The sequence below is a fragment of the Oncorhynchus mykiss genome, chromosome 15, assembly GCF_013265735.2.
Source record: "Oncorhynchus mykiss isolate Arlee chromosome 15, USDA_OmykA_1.1, whole genome shotgun sequence".
NCBI lineage: Eukaryota > Metazoa > Chordata > Actinopteri > Salmoniformes > Salmonidae > Oncorhynchus > Oncorhynchus mykiss.
This window is the reverse complement of record NC_048579.1, coordinates 69,688,424-69,711,294: the sequence shown is the minus strand read 5'-3', so window position 1 is coordinate 69,711,294 and position 22,871 is coordinate 69,688,424. Positions and strand designations below refer to the sequence as shown.

General features: G+C 46.5%; 1 protein-coding gene across 6 annotated transcripts in view; it reads left to right on the top strand.

The window, feature by feature from the left end:
- The window catches only part of LOC110500965 (oxysterol-binding protein-related protein 8), a 151,590-nt gene that overhangs the window by 118,473 nt on the left and 10,246 nt on the right, over nt 1-22,871 (top strand). For all 6 annotated transcript variants that reach the window (XM_036945132.1, XM_036945131.1, XM_036945130.1 and 3 more), the window contains 14 exons: nt 5,458-5,538; nt 6,073-6,174; nt 6,446-6,649; nt 9,293-9,377; nt 9,756-9,918; nt 11,216-11,441; nt 12,830-13,014; nt 14,285-14,366; nt 14,626-14,724; nt 15,393-15,489; nt 15,762-15,860; nt 17,281-17,378; nt 18,064-18,153; nt 22,205-22,341. In XM_036945132.1, the coding sequence (XP_036801027.1) occupies nt 5,458-5,538; nt 6,073-6,174; nt 6,446-6,649; nt 9,293-9,377; nt 9,756-9,918; nt 11,216-11,441; nt 12,830-13,014; nt 14,285-14,366; nt 14,626-14,724; nt 15,393-15,489; nt 15,762-15,860; nt 17,281-17,378; nt 18,064-18,153; nt 22,205-22,341 (1,748 nt within the window). The remainder of the gene's footprint in view (nt 1-5,457; nt 5,539-6,072; nt 6,175-6,445; nt 6,650-9,292; nt 9,378-9,755; nt 9,919-11,215; nt 11,442-12,829; nt 13,015-14,284; nt 14,367-14,625; nt 14,725-15,392; nt 15,490-15,761; nt 15,861-17,280; nt 17,379-18,063; nt 18,154-22,204; nt 22,342-22,871) is intronic.

Here is a 22,871-nt window from a genome sequence, read left to right as displayed (position 1 = left end):
TTCATTCATTATTAATCACATGTACATCAAACCATCATCAAAAACAGAAACCCAACCATTCCAGGCCTTCCTCAACAGAACCCACTGTTCAACTTCCAATGAAACTAAGGCCTAGGGTTGCAAAATTCTGGTTACTTTCCCAAACATCCAAGGTTTTATAGAAATCCTGGTTGGTGGTTCCGTTGAATAGGAGAGAGAGAGAGGAGAGTGTGCTGAAATAGCAGTGGGCTGGATTTGAACCCACGCTACAGCGGTATATTTGTTCTATAGGCAGCGGCTGTTCTGTTTTTCCAATAATAAAACAATGACAGCATAAATATATACATAAATACCAGTCCTCTGCTCTTTACTCCAGTCCTCTTTACTCCAGTCCTCTCCTCTTTACTCCAGTCCTCTCCTCTTTACTCCAGTCCTCTCCTCTTTACTCCAGTCCTCTCCTCTTTACTCCAGTCCTCTCCTCTTTACTCCAGTCCTCTCCTCTTTACTTCAGTCCTCACCTCTTTACTCCAGTACTCTCCTCTTTACTCCAGTCCTCTGCTCTTTACTCCAGTCCTCTCCTCTTTACTCCAGTCTTCTTTACTCTAGTCCTCTCCTCTTTACTCCAGTCCTCTCCTCTTTACTCCAGTCCTCTCCTCTTTACTCCAGTCCTCTGCTCTTTACTCCAGTCCTCTTTACTCCAATCCTCTCCTCTTTACTCCAGTCCTCTCCTCTTTACTCCAGTCCTCTCCTCTTTACTCCAGTCCTCTGCTCTTTACTCCAGTCCTCTCCTCTTTACTCCAGTCCTCCGCTCTTTACTCCAGTCCTCTCCTCTTTACTCCAGTCCTCTCCTCTTTACTCCAGTCCTCTCCTCTTTACTCCAGTCCTCTCCTCTTTACTCCAGTCCTCTCCTCTTTACTCCAGTCCTCTCCTCTTTACTCCAGTCCTCTCCTCTTTACTCCAGTCCTCTTTACTCCAGTCCTCTCCTCTTTACTCCAGTCCTCTCCTCTTTACTCCAGTCCTCTGCTGTTTACTCCAGTCCTCTCCTCTTTACTCTAGTCCTCTCCTATTTACTCCAGTCCTCTTCTCTTTACTCCAGTCCTCTGCTCTTTACTCCAGTCCTCTCCTCTTTACTCCAGTCCTCTCCTCTTTACTCCAGTCCTCTGCTCTTTACTCCAGTCCTCTGCTCTTTACTCCAGTCCTCTCCTCTTTACTCCAGTCCTCTCTTCTTTACTCCAGTCCTCTGCTCTTTACTCCAGTCCTCTCCTCTTTACTCCAGTCCTCTCCTCTTTACTCCAGTCCTCTCCTGTTTTCTCCAGTCCTCTCCTCTTTACTCCAGTCCTCTCCTCTTTACTCCAGTCCTCTGCTCTTTACTCCAGTCCTCTGCTCTTTACTCCAGTCCTCTCCTATTTACTCCAGTCCTCTTCTCTTTACTCCAGTCCTCTCCTCTTTACTCCAGTCCTCTCCTCTTTACTCCAGTCCTCCGCTCTTTACTCCAGTCCTCTCCTCTTTACTCCAGTCCTCTTTACTCCAGTCCTCTGCTCTTTACTCCAGTCATCTCCTCTTTACTCCAGTCCTCTCCTCTTTACTCCAGTCCTCTCCTCTTTACTCCAGTCCTCTTTACTCCAGTCCTCTCCTCTTTACTCTAGTCCTCTCCTCTTTACTCCAGTCCTCTGCTCTTTACTCCAGTCCTCTCCTCTTTACTCTAGTCCTCTCCTCTTTACTCCAGTCCTCTGCTCTTTACTCCAGTCCTCTGCTCTTTACTCCAGTCCTCTCCTATTTACTCCAGTCCTCTTCTCTTTACTCCAGTCCTCTCCTCTTTACTCCAGTCCTCTGCTCTTTACTCCAGTCCTCTCCTCTTTACTCCAGTCTTCTTTACTCTAGTCCTCTCCTCTTTACTCCAGTCCTCTCCTCTTTACTCCAGTCCTCTCCTCTTTACTCCAGTCCTCTCCTCTTTACTCCAGTCCTCTCCTCTTTACTCCAGTCCTCTGCTCTTTACTCCAGTCCTCTGCTCTTTACTCCAGTCCTCTGCTCTTTACTCCAGTCCTCTCCTCTTTACTCCAGTCCTCTGCTCTTTACTCCAGTCCTCTCCTCTTTACTCCAGTCCTCTCCTCTTTACTCCAGTCCTCTCCTCTTTACTCCAGTCTTCCGCTCTTTACTCCAAATCCTCTCCTCTTTACTCCAGTCCTCTTTACTCCAGTCCTCTGCTCTTTACTCCAGTCCTCTCCTCTTTACTCCAGTCCTCTCCTCTTTACTCCAGTCCTCTCCTCTTTACTCCAGTCCTCTCCTCTTTACTCCAGTCCTCTCCTCTTTACTCCAGTCCTCTTTACTCCAGTCCTCTGCTCTTTACTCCAGTCCTCTCCTCTTTATTCCAGTCCTCTTTACTCCAGTCCTCTCCTCTTTACTCCAGTCCTCTCCTCTTTACTCCAGTCCTCTGCTCTTTACTCCAGTCCTCTCCTCTTTACTCTAGTCCTCTCCTCTTTACTCCAGTCCTCTGCTCTTTACTCCAGTCCTCTGCTCTTTACTCCAGTCCTCTCCTCTTTACTCCAGTCCTCTCCTCTTTACTCCAGTCCTCTGCTCTTTACTCCAGTCCTCTGCTCTTTACTCCAGTCCTCTGCTCTTTACTCCAGTCCTCTGCTCTCTCCTCTTTACTCCAGTCCTCTCCTCTTTACTCCAGTCCTCTCCTCTTTACTCCAGTCCTCTGCTCTTTACTCCAGTCCTCTGCTCTCTCCTCTTTACTCCAGTCCTCTCCTCTTTACTCCAGTCCTCTGCTCTTTACTCCAGTCCTCTCCTCTTTACTCCAGTCCTCTGCTCTTTACTCCAGTCCTCTTTACTCCAGTCCTCTCCTCTTTACTCCAGTCCTCTCCTCTTTACTTCAGTCCTCCGCTCTTTACTCCAGTCCTCTCCTCTTTACTCCAGTCCTCTCCTCTTTACTCCAGTCCTCCGCTCTTTACTCCAGTCCTCTCCTCTTTACTCCAGTCCTCTCCTCTTTACTCCAGTCCTCTCCTCTTTACTCCAGTCCTCTCCTCTTTACTCCAGTCCTCTGCTCTTTACTCCAGTCCTCTGCTCTTTACTCCAGTCCTCTGCTCTTTACTCCAGTCCTCTCCTCTTTACTCCAGTCCTCTCCTCTTTACTCCAGTCCTCTGCTCTTTTTTCCAGTCCTCTCCTCTTTACTCCAGTCCTCTCCTCTTTACTCCAGTCCTCTGCTCTTTACTCCAGTCCTCTGCTCTTTACTCCAGTCCTCTGCTCTTTACTCCAGTCCTCTCCTCTTTACTCCAGTCCTCTCCTCTTTACTCCAGTCCTCTCCTCTTTACTCCAGTCCTCTGCTCTTTACTCCAGTCCTCTGCTCTCTCCTCTTTACTCCAGTCCTCTTCTCTTTACTCCAGTCCTCTCCTCTTTACTCCAGTCCTCTGCTCTTTACTCCAGTCCTCTCCTCTTTACTCCAGTCCTCTGCTCTTTACTCCAGTCCTCTGCTCTTTACTCCAGTCCTCTCCTCTTTACTCCAGTCCTCTCCTCTTTACTCCAGTCCTCTCCTCTTTACTCCAGTCCTCTGCTCTTTACTCCAGTCCTCTGCTCTCTCCTCTTTACTCCAGTCCTCTTCTCTTTACTCCAGTCCTCTCCTCTTTACTCCAGTCCTCTGCTCTTTACTCCAGTCCTCTCCTCTTTACTCCAGTCCTCTGCTCTTTACTCCAGTCCTCTTTACTCCAGTCCTCTCCTCTTTACTCCAGTCCTCTCCTCTTTACTTCAGTCCTCCGCTCTTTACTCCAGTCCTCTCCTCTTTACTCCAGTCCTCTCCTCTTTACTCCAGTCCTCCGCTCTTTACTCCAGTCCTCTCCTCTTTACTCCAGTCCTCTCCTCTTTACTCCAGTCCTCTCCTCTTTACTCCAGTCCTCTCCTCTCTTCTTTACCCCAGGCTTCTCCTCTCCTCTTTACTCCAGTCCTCTCCTCTTTACTCCAGTCCTCTGCTCTTTACTCCAGTCCTCTCCTCTTTACTCCAGTCCTCTCCTCTTTACTCCAGTCCTCTCCTCTCTTCTTTACCCCAGGCTTCTCCTCTCCTCTTTACCCTAGTCCTTTCCTCTTTACCCCAGTCTTCTCCTCTCCTCTTTACCCTAGTCCTCTCCTCTCCTCTTTACCCTAGTCCTCTCCTCTTTACTACAGTCCTCTGCGCTCCCCTCTTTACTCCAGTCCTCTCTTCTTTACTCCAGTCCTCTGCTCTCCCCTCTTTACTCCAGTCCTCTCTTCTTTACTCCAGTCCTCTGCTCTCTCCTCTTTACTCCAGTCCTCTCCTCTTTACTCCGGTCTTCTCCTCTCCTCTTTACTCCAGTCCTCTGCTCTCTCCTATTTTCTCCAGTCCTCTCCTCTTTACTCCAGTCCTCTGCTCTCTCCTATTTTCTCCAGTCCTCTCCTCTTTACTCCAGTCCTCTGCTCTTTACTCCAGTCCTCTGCTCTTTACTCCAGTCCTCTGCTCTTTACTCCAGTCCTCTCCTCTTTACTCCAGTCCTCTCCTCTCTTCACTCCAGTCCTCTCCTCTCTTCTTTAACCCAGTCTTCTCCTCTCCTCTTTACCCTAGTCCTCTCCTCTTTACTCCAGTCCTCTGCTCTCTCCTCTTTACTCCAGTCCTCTGCTCCCCCCCCCCCCCCCCCCCCCTCTCCTCTACCTACCAGGTTTTTTCTGAGCTGTTAAGTGGCCCTGCCTCATGAAGCTCTCCCCCTGCTCTCTCTGTCTACTCTCTGCTAATGGAACTCTATTAGGCCCTGGCTTCAGCTAAGAGTCATGCCTGTGTAGAATCCAGCTCCTTGGTTAGCGTTAGCCAAGCTAGCGCAGGACTAAACAAAGGGCTTGACAGGCTGAGCAGGGCATAAGGTAAGGCCCACAGCGTTGTTCGTCGTAGCCTCAACTGAGGCTGCTATTACTATTGCAGGACTTCCATTGGGGGCTGTTATCATGGTGGTATCGGAGGCCTGTTGTTGTCTTCCAGGTGTCAGGATACTCTCAAGGCTCCTTTGACATTCACCTCAGAAGCCAAAAACGCCAAGGGTGCCTCCAGACACCAGATGAGTGTGTGTGTGTGTACCTAGTATGATTGGGTAAATCAATCAGACTGGTGCTGAAGTTTGAGTGGCGCCCAGACAACTCTAATACAGCAGTCTATTGGATGGGAATAATGATTTCTCAGGGACTCAAAGTGCTTTACATAGTAAGAGGGGTAACTCACCTCATCCAACCGCCAATGTGTAGCATCCACCCACCTCAGTTTGGGCCAGACAGCTCCCCAGTTTGGGCCAGACAGATCCCCAGTTTGGGCCAGACAGCTCCCCAGTTTGGGCCAGACAGCTCCCCACATGCTCATCACATCCAGTAATACAGTAAGACGTCTGTCCTAGTGTCACCAGATGGAAACTGTTTGTCTCAGGTTAGAAGGGTACTAGTGAGCCATTCCCACCTTACTATACGCTCACTTCCTCCTCCATGTCTCTACAGTCAGAGTCCAAGCTCTACAATGGCTCTGACAAGGATGTCTCGTCGTCCGGTAACAAGCTCACCAAGAAGGAGTCGCTCAAGGTAAGAGACTTACAGCAGAGACCAGCCTAAGGATGATCTCATAGTAAGTAGCTTGTCAGAACGGCCCTGTTTCTGTTGCGTGAGGCAGCTTGATGTAGAAGTACAACCCCTGGACAGGACTCTAGACATTAGGGGAAATACTGTAGCATGATGTTTATGTGTGGCCCCTGCAGGTACAGCTAGGGGAAACACTGTGTAGCGTGATGTTTGTGTGTGGCCCCTGCAGGTACAGCTAGGGGAAACACTGTAGCGTGATGTTTATGTGTGGCCCCTGCAGGTACAGCTAGGGGAAATACTGTAGCGTGATGTTTATGTGTGGCCCCTGCAGGTACAGCTAGGGGAAACACTGTGTAGCGTGATGTTTGTGTGTGGCCCCTGCAGGTACAGCTAGGGGAAATACTGTAACGTGATGTTTGTGTGTGGCCCCTGCAGGTACAGCTAGGGGAAACACTGTACCGGGATGTTTGTGTGTGGCCTCTCCAGGTACAGCTAGGGGAAACACTGTAGCGTGATGTTTGTGTGTGGCCCCTGCAGGTACAGAAGAAGAACTACCGTGAGGAGAAGAAGAGAGCCACCAAGGAGCTCCTCAGCACCATCACAGACCCCTCTGTTATTGTCATGGCTGACTGGCTCAAGGTTCGACTTGCCCTGCTTCTTGTTTCTGGACTGTACACAACGTGGGCCATGTGCTGCAATTACTTGAATATTACTTTACATGCAACAAACTATAAAGCCATAAGAATCTGCTATTATCTATTGAAGTTCCTCCAGAATTTTCACAAGTGCCCTTGTTGATAGAAGTTTCCAACAAAATAAATATATATTTTAACATAGTTTATTTGACATGATGATATTTGGTGTATTTTATGTCTGAGTGTCTGTGTTTGGCCACGTGTCTGCTCCTCAGATCCGGGGTACTCTGAAGAGCTGGACCAAGCTGTGGTGTGTGCTGAAGCCGGGGGTTCTTCTCATCTACAAGACCCATAAGAACGGCCAGTGGGTGGGCACGGTGCTGCTCAACGCCTGCGAGCTCATCGAGAGACCCTCAAAGAAGGACGGCTTCTGTTTCAAACTCTTCCACCCGCTGGAGCAGTCCATCTGGGCAGTCAAGGTAATAAAAATAGTACATTTATTTTATATAGAGCTTTTCATTAGAACAGCGTCTCAAAGTCTCTTTTAAAAACAACAACAACTAATTCAAGGTGATCTGTTGGGCGATGGCTTCCACAACTTCAGATAATAATGATGATAAGACGGAGAGCGATAGAGTTTCTAATAGACCTGCACAATGGCCTTTAGTTAAGGGAGACATCATTTCATTTAATGGAGTGGTATGTGCACATCTGTAAAAGCCCTTTGTCCCAAATGCTGGATCAGACAGGATAATGTAGAACAAAAACATAAATCTGTCTGCACACTGGTATAATACTCTGGTATAATACTGCCTAAGTACATTTTTGTTCAGACATTAACTGACTAACCTGAGTACCGCTCTCTTTAGCTAATCCACTCCCTACTCCATGGCCTTTCTGCCATCTTCACTTGTGAACATTCAATCATTTTCTCTTGATCCTGATTCCATCCTTTTTACAGCTACCCGAGTTTGTATCCTGTTGCCGAGTTTGTATCCTGTTTGTATCCTGTTGCTAAGCAACCGTGTTTTGTTTGTCCAAGCAACACCAGTCTTCAAAAGTTGCTGGCTCACATCTAAATACATACTGCAATTCCAACCACAAAACTTCTTAGTACAACTTGTCTAGCTAACAGCTTAATGTTTGTTTTTGACTTTGTTATAAATTCATATTCGTTTTTCGAGGCTCTACATGTTTTCATGGAAAATGTTAATGTTATTTCCAACCACCAATAGAGGGGTTGGTTGTTTAGAAACAAAAGGGTCGCCTGCACAACTATGGGACAAACAGACGGGTTGGATTAGATTGTTGACCACATGTTAACTATAGTTCAGCTCCAGTGTTTATTGAGAACAAATACATTTGCATAACGAGCACTTGTCTCTCATATATATTGTTAAAGTTGTTGTTTAGCTAGATAGCACATTTGTGCCCTATTAGCATTGCCATGAAATCAGTCAAAACACCTCAAAACAAGATATGGTATCAAGAAATAAGCTGAAACGAGCCAGTTACAATTCCCCACATGGTAGCTTCTTGTCATTGTAGCTCGCTATTTGACCTTCCAGAATCTCAACATCTCACAGACTTCTGCCCCATTGAAGCGTGCACATTGTTTTTGTGACGTTGTCAACTAACCCGTCTATGAGCTCCTCTGCTGTAAATCCAGCTCATATTGAACGTTGAGATTGCCGAAAGGCCAATGTCTTTGCCAATGGCAAGGAGTGCAAGGTTAGCTAAAGAGACTGGTGCTCAAGGCTATTCAATTACAACAAGATTAAACCTTTTAATTAGCCAGACGTGCTCCATCCTTCACATCCGGGTCAAAGTTCTGCTTCTTTCGTGTCAATTAAATACCCCCTTTTCCTCCCATGTCAATAAGAATGTGAACATAATGATGCACACAATTAACATTTAAATAGTCTAGTTGAAGGTTCTTCACATTTCAAATCATAATCACTGCATGTTTTGCCTGCTTCATCACATTAGGTTCCTCTCTGTGTGAAATTGTCACAGTGTAAATCTCAGTTAGAGTGACAGCACTGTTTCATCTAACATGTAAATATGTAGTGAGGGTAGTAGTGACAGTGTAACGATACCCCCTCGACCAGGGATCATCCACTAAATTCAGCCCTGGGATGCTTTTATTATTGTTGAGTGACTGGTCGGGGGGTCGGAACATAATTACTAATAATTAGTAGACTGCAAATTGACCGCGAGAAGCCCAAACAGATATAATATTTGACTAAAACATCATCATTTCAAACCTTGCTTACATCTGCTTACGATCACATCTCTATTTTATACTTGAGAACAGATTTCCTAATTAAAAATCAATTGGAGATTACCATTATTTTATGTCCAACAATGAAGAATATCTAAAAAAAAAAATCAAAAATGTTTGGGAGGTCAAATAAAACCACCTGCTGGCCCCAGTTGGGGAACCCTGCCCTAAACCTTTTGTCTTTAGTACGCATGACATATCACACCCTTACCACTGTAAAATGGACTTTGGGTTTATCCCAAATGGCATCAATGGGCCCTAGTCAAAAGTAATGCACTTAATAGGAATATCAAATCACATTTTATTTGTCACATGCGCCGAATACAACAGGTGTTGACCTTAACGTGAAATGCTTACTTACAGAATATTTACATAATAAGAACCAGAGTATGGTGCCATTAGGATGCATGTACACCATATGAATGACCCTCCAACCAATCAATAAAGGGATTGTTAAACAAAACTCCCTCCCTATTGGACGGCCAAACTGGACATCAGTGTTGTCAAAGGGACTTGCCAACAGGACCCATTCTTTCACCCTAGGGGAATGTGAGGACTCATGTTCAGCTACACACGCACACACACACACACACACACACCTTCCCATGGGCTTTGGCTTGGTGATAGCTGTCAGTGCCATAGTGGTAGTATAATGTTCCAGAGTGGATGTTTACCAAACCCTCTCTCTCTCTCTCTCTCTCTCTCTCTCTCTCTCTCTCTCCCCTCTCCTCCTCTCTCTCTCTCTCTCTCCCCCCTCTCCTCCTCTCTCTCTCTCTCTCTCTCCCCTCTCCTCCTCTCTCTCTCTCTCTTTCTCTCTCACTCTCTCTCCGTGTGTCAGGGTCCTAAAGGAGAGGCGGTGGGTTCCATCACACAGCCATTACCTGGCAGCCACCTCATCTTCCGTGCCACCTCTGAGTCAGACGGTATTGAATGCTTTAGTGTCTGCAATCTGTGCTGTGTGTGTGTGTGTGTGTGCGTGCGTGCGTGCGTGCGCGCGCGCGCGTTTCCTGTTCTTCCGTGCGTGCGTGCGTGCAAGTGTTTCCTGTTCTTCCATGTGGGTGTGGTTATCTGTATGTGTGTTCTTCCATGTGGGTGTGGTTATCTGTATGTGTGTTCTTCCATGTGGGTGTGGTTATCTGTATGTGTGTTCTTCCATGTGGGTGTGGTTATCTGTATGTGTTTCCTGTTCTTCCATGTGGGTGTGGTTATCTGTATGTGTGTTCTTCCATGTGTGTGTGGTTATCTGTATGTGTGTAGGACTCTAGTGTAGCCTGTCAACTCCCCTGTCTCCTCTCCACCAGGCCGTTGTTGGATGGATGCTCTGGAGCTGGCTCTGAAGTGCTCCGGCCTCCTGAAGCGGACCATGATCCGCGAGGGCAAGGAGGAGCTGGCCAGCACGGCCGGGGAGAGCTCCCAAATTAACTTCTACAGCCTGCTGAGAGCCCACAACATGCAGGGTTTCCAGTGAGTCTTCCCAGTCTACAGTACGGTCTCTCTGCTCTAGCCCAGCCTACAGTACGGTCTCTCTGCTCTAGCCCAGCCTACAGTATGGTCTCTCTGCTCTAGCCCAGCCTACAGTACGGTCTCTCTGCTCTAGTCCAGCCTACAGTACGGTCTCTCTGCTCTAGCCCAGCCTACAGTACGGTCTCTCTGCTCTAGCCCAGCCTACAGTACGGTCTCTCTGCTCTAGCCCAGCCTACAGTATGGTCTCTCTGCTCTAGCCCAGCCTACAGTATGGTCTCTCTGCTCTAGCCCAGCCTACAGTACGATCTCTCTGCTCTAGCCCAGCCTACAGTACGGTCTCTCTGCTCTAGCCCAGCCTACAGTACGGTCTCTCTGCTCTAGCCCAGCCTACAGTACGGTCTCTCTGCTCTAGCCCAGCCTACAGTACGGTCTCTCTGCTCTAGCCCAGCCACGGCTCTCCAACTCTATTCTGACAACCCTCGTCAAACTGCGCTGGCTCAGATGTTTTAATACCAAACTGTCCTCCTCAGCAGGGTTCAACTATGTTGGATGTGTAACCAGGCCAGCGCGGTACAGCTCAGTAGTGTGAAAAGTCCTCTGGAGAGCTACTGGGTATGCAAGCTCTGGTTCCAGCCTCTGCAGCAACACCCATGACTCACTTCAGACTGAAGACCATGATTAGATGTCTATTTGAATGTGGAGCTGTTACAAGCCTGGCCTGAACCCATCTCTCTGTGTCTCTAACTGGAGCAGCAAATCTTTATTCTACTCTCGTCTGCAGTCTGTTTGAGCGCTTGTGGTCTATTTCCATGTGCTTTGCGAGGATACATTTCCCCTGAGACGACTGGTTGTCTGACTGGTTGTATCTGTTATCTGTGAATGCATCGTAGTTGATTGTAGCTTGTAAAGATTGCATGTGTTCTCCTTTTCGAGAGGAGAGCACTGTCTTCTTGAGGCTTTGAACTTTCAAAGGATCTGTGTTGTACTGGGGGATTTGGCTGCTGTGGAGAATTTCTGTGCTTTTGTCAACTCTGCAGGGATTGCTCAAAAAAACCTTTATGCAGTAAGGCATGAGGAGCTCTGTATTCCTACACCGTGCTATTGGTAGTGGTAATGGCAAGTTATCTTTCAGTATTTTGTTCATTAGTCCACTGTTAGTACAATACCAATTTGTTTTGCATTTCAGCAGCTAGATGCACTTTCAGTGCAGAGCAAAAACTGTGATGATTGTGTTTTGCAGAAAAAGTGTTTAGTGTGAACTGTCCTTTGAATCCATCCTCCTTGTTATTCCCACTAGGTTCAACGACAGTGACCAGTTCAAGGACCCTGACCTGTACTCAGACAAGTCGGACCGGGAGGGGGAGCAGGACCACGAGGAGTCAGACGTGGAGGGTCTGGGGAAGAGCGAGGAGAGTGACAGTGACACGTCGGAACGTCAGGATGACTCCTACATTGACCTTGACCCCAACGAGGCCCTGCGGGAGACTCCGTACCTGGAACAGTCCCACGAGGAGCTGGGAGAGGTGAAGAATGATGATGAGCGTAGTCAGTACCGCTGGCTCTTATTGGTCAGGGGTACTGAGCCCAGCTTACTCTGTATAAATGCATCTGATTGGACTAGCGATGTGAGAATTTTCCCCCAAGGAAAGTTTGACTCAGTAACATTGAAGAGAATCCGCTTGATTTGTTATTTTTTAAGATTTAAGACCTCAGAGAATATTCTTAAGAGAAAATAAGTGGCATTTCCTTGAACACAGTGGGAACACTTGATAAACCTTCGTTTAAGATGAGGAAGAGTTAGATGATACTGGGAACTGAATGAATTCTGAATCAGAGAGGTGTGGGGGGCTGCCTTAATTGACATCATCGGCGCCCGGGGAGCAGATGTTGTTGGGGGTTAACTGCCTTGCTCAAGGGCAGAACGGCAGATTTTTCCACCTTGCCAGCTCGAGGATTCGAACCAGAGACATTTCAGTTACTGGCCCAACAGTCTTAACCGCTAGGCTAGCTGCCGCCACACTTTGTGAACGAGAAGTGAAAGGAGCAGAGTCGAGGCGTCCATCAAGAGTGGTGTGTGTGGGCAGCAGTCATCAGAGTGAAGCCTCAGACAGCCCTTAAATCAGCCTGTCTGTGATCTCTCTCTAACCCTCTATCTCTGTCTTATGTCCCATTGTCTAACCTCTTTTATTCTGACACGTTGGAACCTAAATTGCAATAGACAAGTAATCAGGACGTGCATCTCTTCCGCCACAGTTCTGCTGCAGTATGTAGAATGTTATACGTGACAAGACCGTATTCCATTAGGATTGGACTTACAACAAGTCTTCAGAGGTTTGATGGAGATTCGTCAATAATTTGTTCATGATTCTGAAATCTTCAGCCCTATTAATATAGCCTTAGCCAAGTGCCACAGGCAGGGCATGAAGAAATTATAGTTGAAAGGGGGGGGTGTTTGTGCTTGTATGCCTGCCTGCGTGAAATCCCTCCCAGCTGTTCTGTGGTGAATTAGAATTGTCATTTTCGATAGCTGGAATTATACAGCCAGCAGATGATGAAATGGGAAGAGCAAAGATGTGAATAATGAACTGATTGATAACTGATGAAGTTTTTCAGACCGGAGAGATGTTCATACTGAATAATATCACGTTGGAGCAACTCCATAATGTGCTTGTATCATATAGTCATATCATATACTCCAACCCTATGTGAATACTGTGACCTTACATAGCCCATCACCTAGCAACCTCATCAACAGGTGTGGATCTCTTGGCGCAACAGCTACGATGTTGGCTTTACAGTTGCTGAAGCGGCTTCAAGACCCGGTCAGGACTAACCCCAGAATTCATTGCAATATGAAAGTGTGTGTGGTGTGTACAGTAAATCACCAAACCTTTATATGTGTGTGTTCCAGGCTGGTGAGGCCTCCCAGACAGAGACGGTGTCGGAGGAGAATAAGTCTCTGATCTGGACGCTGCTGAAGCAGGTCAGGCCTGGGATGGACCTGTCTAAAGTGGTCCTGCCCACCTTCATCCTGGAGCCACGCTCCTTCCTGGACAAGCTGTCCGACTACTACTACCATGCTGACTTCCTCTCTGAGTAAGTACTGCTACCATGCTGACTTCCTCTCTGAGTCAGTACTACTACCATTCTGACTTCCTCTCTGAGTAAGTACTACTACCATGCCGAATTCCTCTCTGAGTCAGTACTGCTACCATGCTGACTTCCTCTCTGAGTAAGTACTGCTACCATGCTGACTTCCTCTCTGAGTCAGTACTACTACCATTCTGACTTCCTCTCTGAGTAAGTACTACTACCATGCCGACTTCCTCTCTGAGTCAGTACTGCTACCATGCTGACTTCCTCTCTGAGTCAGTACTGCTACCATGCTGACTTCCTCTCTGAGTCAATCCTGCTACCATGCTGACTTCCTCTCTGAGTCAGTATTTCTACCATGCTGACTTCCTCTCTGAGTCAATCCTGCTACCATGCTGACTTCCTCTCTGAGTCAGTATTTCTACCATGCTGACTTCCTCTCTGAGTCAGTACTGCTACCATGCTGACTTCCTCTCTGAGTCAATCCTGCTACCATGCTGACTTCCTCTCTGAGTCAGTATTTCTACCATGCTGACTTCCTCTCTGAGTCAGTACTGCTACCATGCTGACTTCCTCTCTGAGTCAGTACTGCTACCATGCTGACTTCCTCTCTGAGTAAGTACTGCTACCATGCTGACTTCCTCTCTGAGTCAGTACTGCTACCATGCTGACTTCCTTTCTGAGTCAGTACTACTACCATGCTGACTTTCTCTCTGAGTCAGTACTGCTACCATGCCGACTTCCTCTCTGAGTCAGTATTGCTACCATGCTGACTTCCTCTCTGAGTCAGTACTACTACCATCCTGACTTCCTCTCTGAGTCAGTACTACGGTTGTAATGATGTCATTTGAACTAGTATTGCCTGCTGGGACAGTACTACCAAGCTGACCAATCAAAGGTCTTATATAGTAGGACAGTACTACCAAGCTGACCAATCAAAGGTCTTATATAGTAGAACAGTACTACCAAGCTGACCAATCAAAGGTCTTATATAGTAGGACAGTACTACCAAGCTGACCAATCAAAGGTCTTATATAGTAGAACAGTACTACCAAGCTGACCAATCAAAGGTCTTATATAGTAGGACAGTACTACCAAGCTGACCAATCAAAGGTCTTATATAGTAGGACATTACTACCAAGCTGACCAATCAAAGGTCTTATATAGTAGGACAGTACAGTCAGACCTGCCAAAGATACAGACAAATATTCAGAAAGATGTATCTTTAACCTGATTTAGGTCCTCATTGCGATTTGTTGTTGATCATTTCCAGGGCAGCTGTGGAGGAGAATGCCTACAACAGGATGAAGAAAGTAGTGAAGTGGTATATCTCTGGATTCTACAAAAAGCCACAGGTGATTAGAACATTCACTTAAAATCACAGTTTCAGCAGGGTCATGTTCATTAGGAGAACAGTGGAAAACATTTTTCTAAAAAAGAAACGTAAGTGTTTCTTACTGGATAGGACCTGGTAGTCCCTCTATTTCAGTCCATTTCTTCTGTTAGGTGCCTAATGAACACGACTCTGTTCTGGATGTGACAAGATGTCCCTCGGTATCTCTACCATTCAGCGGACTTATCTAAAGCTCAGTTTTTCCTCCTTCTGAAAACCAGGGCCTGAAGAAGCCATATAACCCCATCATCGGTGAGACCTACCGCTGCATGTGGCTCCATAGCAAGACCAACAGCAAGACATTCTACATTTCTGAACAGGTAACAGAGCCAGGAAGGGAGACTGCTCCCTAGTATATGATTGTCTGATTGGGGTTTTTAATCTGACATAAGAGCAATTGATTCACGTTGTAGTTAGTATGTAAATTATGGATGTGTGGGGGAGTGGATGGATGGATCGACGGGTTGGTGGATGGATGGGTGGATGGATGGATGGATGGACGGGTTGGTGGATGGATGGACGATGGATGGATGGACGGGTTGGTGGATGGATGGATGGGTTGGTGGATGGATGGATGGATGGACGGGTTGGTGGATGGATGGATGGATGGATGGGTTGGTGGATGGATGATGGATGGATGGTTTGATGGATCGACGGGTTGGTGGATGGATGGATGGATGGATGGATAGTTTGATGGATCGACGGGTTGGTGGATGGATGGGTTGGTGAATGGATTGTTTGGTGGATGAATGGATGGATAGTTTGACGGGTTGGTGGATGGATGGATGGATGGATGGATGGATGGATGGGTGGACAGGTTGGTGGATGGTTGGACGGGTTGGTGGATGGATGAAAGAAGGAATGTGATAGGTTTTCAGAAGGTCTAGACTCTACAACATGACATCTTCTGGTAGACTGGCTATGATCAGGGCTAGCTTCCAGTACCTGTCCTCCTGACCTTAGACCAATCACCTTCTCTCCCTGTCAGGTGTCCCATCATCCTCCAGTGTCAGCGTTCTACGTCAGTAACAGGAAGGACGGCTTCTGTCTCAGCGGAAGCATCCTGGCCAAGTCCAAGTTCTACGGTACAACACACACTCATGTACACACACACACACACACACACACACACACACACACACACACACACACACACACACACACACACCTACCAAACAGCAAATGCATATAGATAGATACGTCGGGCCTGTCTAGTTAACAGTGGGAAGTGAATATTTGGTAACACATTTCTGATGAAAACAAAAATAATAATAATTTTAAAGGCGCACCCAACAAATGTTATATCTGTGTTAACACCCTTTCCTGGATGTTGTCATGACGATGTGTCTCTTTGCAGGAAACTCCTTGTCGGCCATATTGGACGGAGAGGCTCGGCTCACCTTTCTCAACAGAGGAGAAGACTACGTCATGAACATGCCCTACGCCCACTGCAAAGGTCTGACCTCTTACTGACTGGAGTCTTGCTGTGAAAGCAACACACATTGCATTAAGGTCTGACCTCTTACTGACTGGAGTCTTACTGTGAAAGCAACACACATTGCATTAAGGTCTGACCTCTTACTGACTGGAGTCTTACTGTGAAAGCAACACACATTGCATTAAGGTCTGACCTCTTACTGACTGGAGTCTTACTGTGAAAGCAACACACATTGCATTAAGGTCTGACCTATTTTACTGACTGGAGTCTTACTGTGAAAGCAACACACATTGCATTAAGGTCTGACCTCTTACTGACTGGAGTCTTACTGTGAAAGCATCACACATTGCATTAAGGTCTGACCTCTTACTGACTGGAGTCTTACTGTGAAAGCATCACACATTGCATTAAGGTCTGGCCTCTTTTACTGACTGGAGTCTTACTGTGAAAGCAACACACATTGCATTAAGGTCTGACCTCTTACTGACTGGAGTCTTACTGTGAAAGCAACACACATTACATTCATACCCTTAGAATTATATATGCCCACCTAATGTTCATTGCAAGCTTGCCAGGGTTGGGCTCAATTCAAATTGAAGTCAGTCAATTCAGGAAGTAACTAAAATTACAATTCCATAATTAAAAGAGTCCATCTATTTTTAATGACTTCTTAATAATCTGAAAAGGAGAAGCTGTTTATGTCAGAAGTATTAAACATTTTGGATTTTAAATTCAAATCACTTCCTGAATTGACTGCCTTGAGCCCAACCCTGAAGCAACACTTCCCTTTCTTCTACATAGGAAGTAGATTCAACATGACGTCTCTAGTCATACAGACTGACTGGAAAGTCTGTAATACTGGAAATATACTTCACTACTAACTTAATCAGTCCTGATTCACACACTACCAGGGTTGGGGTCAATACCATTTCACCTCAGTCAATATGAAAAGAACGGGGAACATTAGAATCAGAATGTCAGTTTACTTCCTGAATGGAATTCATTTAAATGGAATAAACCCTCACACTGCACACTACTGTAGTGTATACTAACTATCCTCCCTCTGTAGGGTACCATCTCTACTGTAGTGTATACTAACTATCCTCCCTCTGTAGGGCACCATCTCTACTGTAGTGTATAGTAACTATCCTCCCTCTGTAGGGCACCATCTCTACTGTAGTGTATATTAACTATCCTCCCTCTGTAGGGCACCATCTCTACTGTAGTGTATACTAACTATCCTCCCTCTGTAGGGGACCATCTCTACTGTAGTGTATATTAACTATCCTCCCTCTGTAGGGCACCATCTCTACTGTAGTGTATATTAACTATCCTCCCTCTGAAGGGCACCATCTCTACTGTAGTGTATATTAACTATCCTCCCTCTGTAGGGCACCATCTCTACTGTAGTGTATAGTAACTATCCTCCCTCTCTCAGGCATCCTGTATGGCACCATGACTCTGGAGCTGGCTGGCCAGATCACCATTGCCTGTGAGAAGACAGGATACAGTGCCCAGCTCGAGTTCAAACTCAAGGTAGGAGGATATAACTTGTTCTCTATCCTCAATCATTTGGCTTTTAGTCTTTAATGAACAAAAGCTTCAAACTGCATTAGGCAGTTTTAGTCCTATAAACTCTAATGAAGCTGTAGATGGGAGGGAGGGGGGGACAACCCTCATCTTGGAGAGCTACAGGACCCACCTCCAGGCTTTGGCTCCAGCCCCAATGGAGCACAACTGATTCTGCTAATTAGCTGCTCAACAGGACCACCTGAATCAGGTGTTTTAAAGTGGGGTTGGAACAAAAGCCTGCATACCCAGTACCTATCCAAGAGGAGGGTTGCCTGACCCACCCATGTGCTGCATCTTGAACTTCAAAACACCAATGTGATGAATCCTCCTTTCTGGAACACTTTATTTTACAGCCTTCTACTTACCAGGTAATACTTATATAGTACTTGTTGAAGTGGTAGCTACCTAGAGTAATAGTATAGTTAGATTAGTAGCTATATATACAGTTGTTTCTTTTGAGATACAAGCATCAATATGTCCCATTTGGTACCAAGACGGTTGGATTCTCTGAGGTCATTACCAGAAATGATCCATTGGTGCCATGTAACATGGTTACCGTGTCTCCACTTTGATGCCATGTAAATAGCAGGTAAGAACCAGGTTAAACAGGGCTGTAACATAAAGCGCCACCCTCCCCCTCTCTTTTCAGCCGTTCTTGGGTAACAATGACAGTGTGAACCAGGTCTCTGGAAAGATCAAGCTGGGGAAGGAGGTGCTGGCTACGCTGGAGGGACACTGGGTAAGTTCATTATGTCTCCAGCAGAAGGAAAACTGACAAACAGTTTGGGACTAGAAATGCTTATTTTTGTTTTCCGTTGCAAACGTTGGTGCCCTAATGAACACGACCCTACGCTTCTCTTTAATAACCTCCTTGGGCTAGGTGGGGTGCTAGTGACCCACCTCGACAACATCCGGTGAAATTGCAGAGCGCGATATTCAAAATACAAAAATCGTAATATTAAACATTCATGAAAATACAATTATCTTACATTGTTTAAAATCTTAACTTCTTGTTAATCCAACCGCTTTGTCAGATTTCAAAAAGGCTTTACGACGAAAGCACACCATGCGATTATCTGAGGACAGCGCCCTGTATACAAAAGCATTTAAAACATTTTCCAAACCAGCGGAGGCGTCACAAAAGTCAGAAATAGCATTTAAAATAAATCACTTGCCTTTGAAGATCTTCCTCTGTTTGCAATCCGAAGGCTCCCAATTACACAACAAATGGTTGTTTTGTTCGATAAAGTCCTTTATATCACAAAAAGGTCAGTTTAGTTGGCTCGTTTTGATTCAGTAATCCACCCGTTCCACTCGTTCAACATGCATACAAAGGAAACCCAAAGTTAACAATAAACTTTGTCCAAACAAGTCAAACAACGTTTCAAATCAATCCTCAGGTACCCTAATATGTAAAGAAATGATAACATTTAAGACAGAATGTAATATGTTCAATACCGGAGATAAATAACGGAGTGCTCAACCTCATCCACGCTCCACAAGACTACAGTCCAAATGAGAGCCACCTTGAAAAACTTCAATTACTAACTAATTTTTCAAAAAACAAACCTGAAGCCCTTTCTAAAGACTGTTGACATCTAGTGGAAGCCATAGGAACTGCAATCTGGGAGGAATTCCTTTGAATGTCCCATAGACAAGCATTTGAATGGGTGGTGACCTCGAAAAAAAGACATTTCAGATGGATTCTCCTCGGGTTTTCACCTGCCATATCAGTTCTGTTATACTCACAGACATTATTTTAACAGTCTTTGAAACTTCAGAGTGTTTTCTATCAAATGCTACCAGCTATGCATATCCCAGCTTCTGGGCCTGAGTAACAGGCAGTTTACTTTGGGCACGTCAGTCATCCGAACTTCCGAACACTGCCCCCTAGCATGCGTTGAATTAGTTTTTAAAGGTTTCGAAGTATGGAAAGTTATTTTCCACCCCAAAGGTCAAACTGACTTTAATTATGTCAGGAGACCTGACCTTGATGAAGTTTTAATGGAGGCCACCGAACGAACACGCACTTTCACCTACCTGCTTAATGTATCCAAACTGTATGTAGATTTAAGTCACCAATTACATGTAAAATGGGTTGTTTTCTGCACCAATGGCCAGAGACACTGTTTAATATGTGCTAAGACTGTTAGTTTGTCATGGTGACAGGCTGCATACACAGTATATCATAATATCTGTTAGTTTGTCATGGTGACAGGCTGCGTACACAGTATATCATAATATCTGTTAGTTTGTCAGGGTGACAGTCTGCATACACAGTATATCATAATATCTGTTAGTTTATCATGGTGACAGGCTGCGTACACAGTATATCATAATATCTGTCAGTTTGTCATGGTGACAAGCTGCGTACACAGTATATCATAATATCTGTTAGTTTGTCATGGTGACAGGCTGCGTACACAGTATATCATAATATCTGTTAGTTTGTCATGGTGACAGGCTGCGTACACAGTATATCATAATATCTGTTAGTTTGTCATGGTGACAGGCTGCGTACACAGTATATCATAATATCTGTTAGTTTGTCATGGTGACAGGCTGCGTACACAGTATATCATAATATCTGTTAGTTTGTCATGGTGACAGGCTGCGTACACAGTATATCATAATATCTGTTAGTTTGTCAGGGTGACAGGCTGCGTACACAGTATATCATAATATCTGTTAGTTTGTCATGGTGACAGGCTGCATACACAGTATATCATAATATCTGTTAGTTTGTCATGGTGACAGGCTGCGTACACAGTATATCATAATATCTGTTAGTTTGTCATGGTGACAGGCTGCATACACAGTATATCATAATATCTGTTAGTTTGTCATGGTGACAGGCTGCGTACACAGTATATCATAATATCTGTTAGTTTGTCATGGTGACAGGCTGCGTACACAGTACATCATAATATCTGTTAGTTTGTCATGGTGACAGGCTGCATACACAGTATATCATAATATCTGTTAGTTTGTCATGGTGACAGGCTGCGTACACAGTACATCATAATATCTGTTAGTTTGTCATGGTGAAAGGCTGCATACACAGTATATCATAATATCTGTTAGTTTGTCATGGTGACAGGCTGCGTACACAGTACATCATAATATCTGTTAGTTTGTCAGGGTGACAGGCTGCGTACACAGTATATCATAATCATTATCTTTTGTTATTTGGGTTTCTGCTGGATCCAGCTGGTTTTTACTGTGTTCTCAAGCTGGGCCTCAGACAGACAGACAGACAGGCAGGCAGACAGACAGACAGGCAGACAGGCAGGCAGGCAGACAGGCAGGCAGACAGACAGACACGGACTGACAGACGACAGGCAGGCACAGACTGACAGATGACAGACAGGCATAGACTGACAGATGACAGACAGGCATAGACTGACAGATGACAGACAGGCATAGACTGACAGACAGGCACAGACTGACAGACAGGCACAGACAGACAGGCACGGACTGACAGACGACAGACAGGCACCGCCTGACAGACGACAGACAGGCACAGACTAACAGGCACGGACTGACAAACGGCAGACAAGACTGACAGACGACAGGCACGGACTGACAGGCAGACAGGCACAGACTAACAGGCACGGACTGACAAACGGCAGACAAGACTGACGGGCAGACAGGCACGGACTGACAGGCAGACAGGCACGGACTGACAGGCAGACAGGCACGGACTGACAGGCAGACAGGCACGGACTGACAGGCAGACAGGCACGGACTGACAGGCAGACAGGCACGGACTGACAGACGACAGGCACGGACGGACTGACAGGCAGACAGCCAGACACGGACTGACAGACAGCCAGACACGGACTGACAGACAGACACGGACTGACAGACAGTCAGACACAGACTGACAGACAGATAAATGGGTCAATGTTAGAACCAACAACTCCCCTGCATAACTATCATTCTATCTCACCCTGGCTTTCTGGGTAATTACCCTGGCCAGTTCTATGCCATTAGTGTCATCGGGTTCTGGGGAATAACAACTGTGTGTGTGTGCGTGTGTCAGTGCGTGTGTGCGTGTGTGTCCTCAGATCGGTCAATGCAGCTCTCTCAGCCTGTTTAGGAGGACTGTCTGAGTTAGCTCAGCAGTCAGATTAGCTGTACCTAAACATCACTACCGCTGCCTCCATCCCATAAAGGCACCCTATTCCCCATATAGTTCACTACTTTTTTTTTTTTTTTTTAATTTTTACCCCTTTTTCTCCCCAATTTCGTGGTATCCAATTGTTGTAGTAGCTACTATCTTGTCTCATCGCTACAACTCCCATACGGGCTCGGGAGAGACGAAGGTTGAATGTCATGCGTCCTCCGATACACAACCCAACCAGCCGCACTGCTTCTTAACGCATCCAACCCGGAAGCCAGCCGCACCAATGTGTCGGAGGCTACACCGTGCACCTGGCAACCTTGGTTAGCGCGCACTGCGCCCGGCCCGCCACAGGAGTCGCTGGTGCGCGATGAGACAAGGACATCCCACCCTTCCCAAGCCCTCCCTAACCAGGACGACGCTAGGCCAATTGTGCGTCGCCCCACCGGTCGCGGCCGGTTACGACAGAGCCTGGGCGCGAACCCAGGGACTCTGATGGCACAGCTGGCGCTGCAGTACAGCGCCCTTAACCACTGCGCCACCCGGGAGGCTTAGTTCACTACTTTTGATCAGGGCACATAGCCAGGTTGTTTTGGGAAGTCAGGGTGATGGGGGTCGGTCTAACTGTGTTAACTGGGTCTTCCTGTGTATCTGGCTCCTCCAGGACAGTGAAATCTTCATCAACGATAAGAAGACCGGGGTGGTGGATACGTTTTGGAACCCCACTGCAGAGCTGCGTCAGAGCAGGCTGACACGCTGCACCGTGCCTCCTGAGGACCAGGGAGACTATGAGTCTGAGAGGTATGAAGAGACAGACAGACTCTTTTCTTTCACTCCTCCTCTTTATTCCTCCTCCCTCCCCTCATCTCATTCCTTCCCCTCGTTGGCTCTTTATTCCTCCTCCCTCCTCTCATCATCTCATTCCTTCCCCTCGTTGGCTCTTTATTCCTCCTCCCTCCTCTCATCATCTCATTCCTTCCCCTCGTTGGCTCTTTATTCCTCCTCCCTCCCCTCATCATCTCATTCCTTCCCCTCGTTGGCTCTTTATTCCTCCTCCCTCCCCTCATCTCATTCCTTCCCCTCGTTGACTCTTTATTCCTCCTCCCTCCCCTATTCACCATCTCATTCCTTCCCCTCGTTGACTCTTTATTCCTCCTCCCTCCCCTCATCATCTCATTCCTTCCCCTCGTTGACTCTTTATTCCTCCTCCCTCCCCTCATCATCTCATTCCTTCCCCTCGTTGGCTCTTTATTCCTCCTCCCTCCCCTCATCTCATTCCTTCCCCTCGTTGACTCTTTATTCCTCCTCCCTCCCATCATCTCATTCCTTCC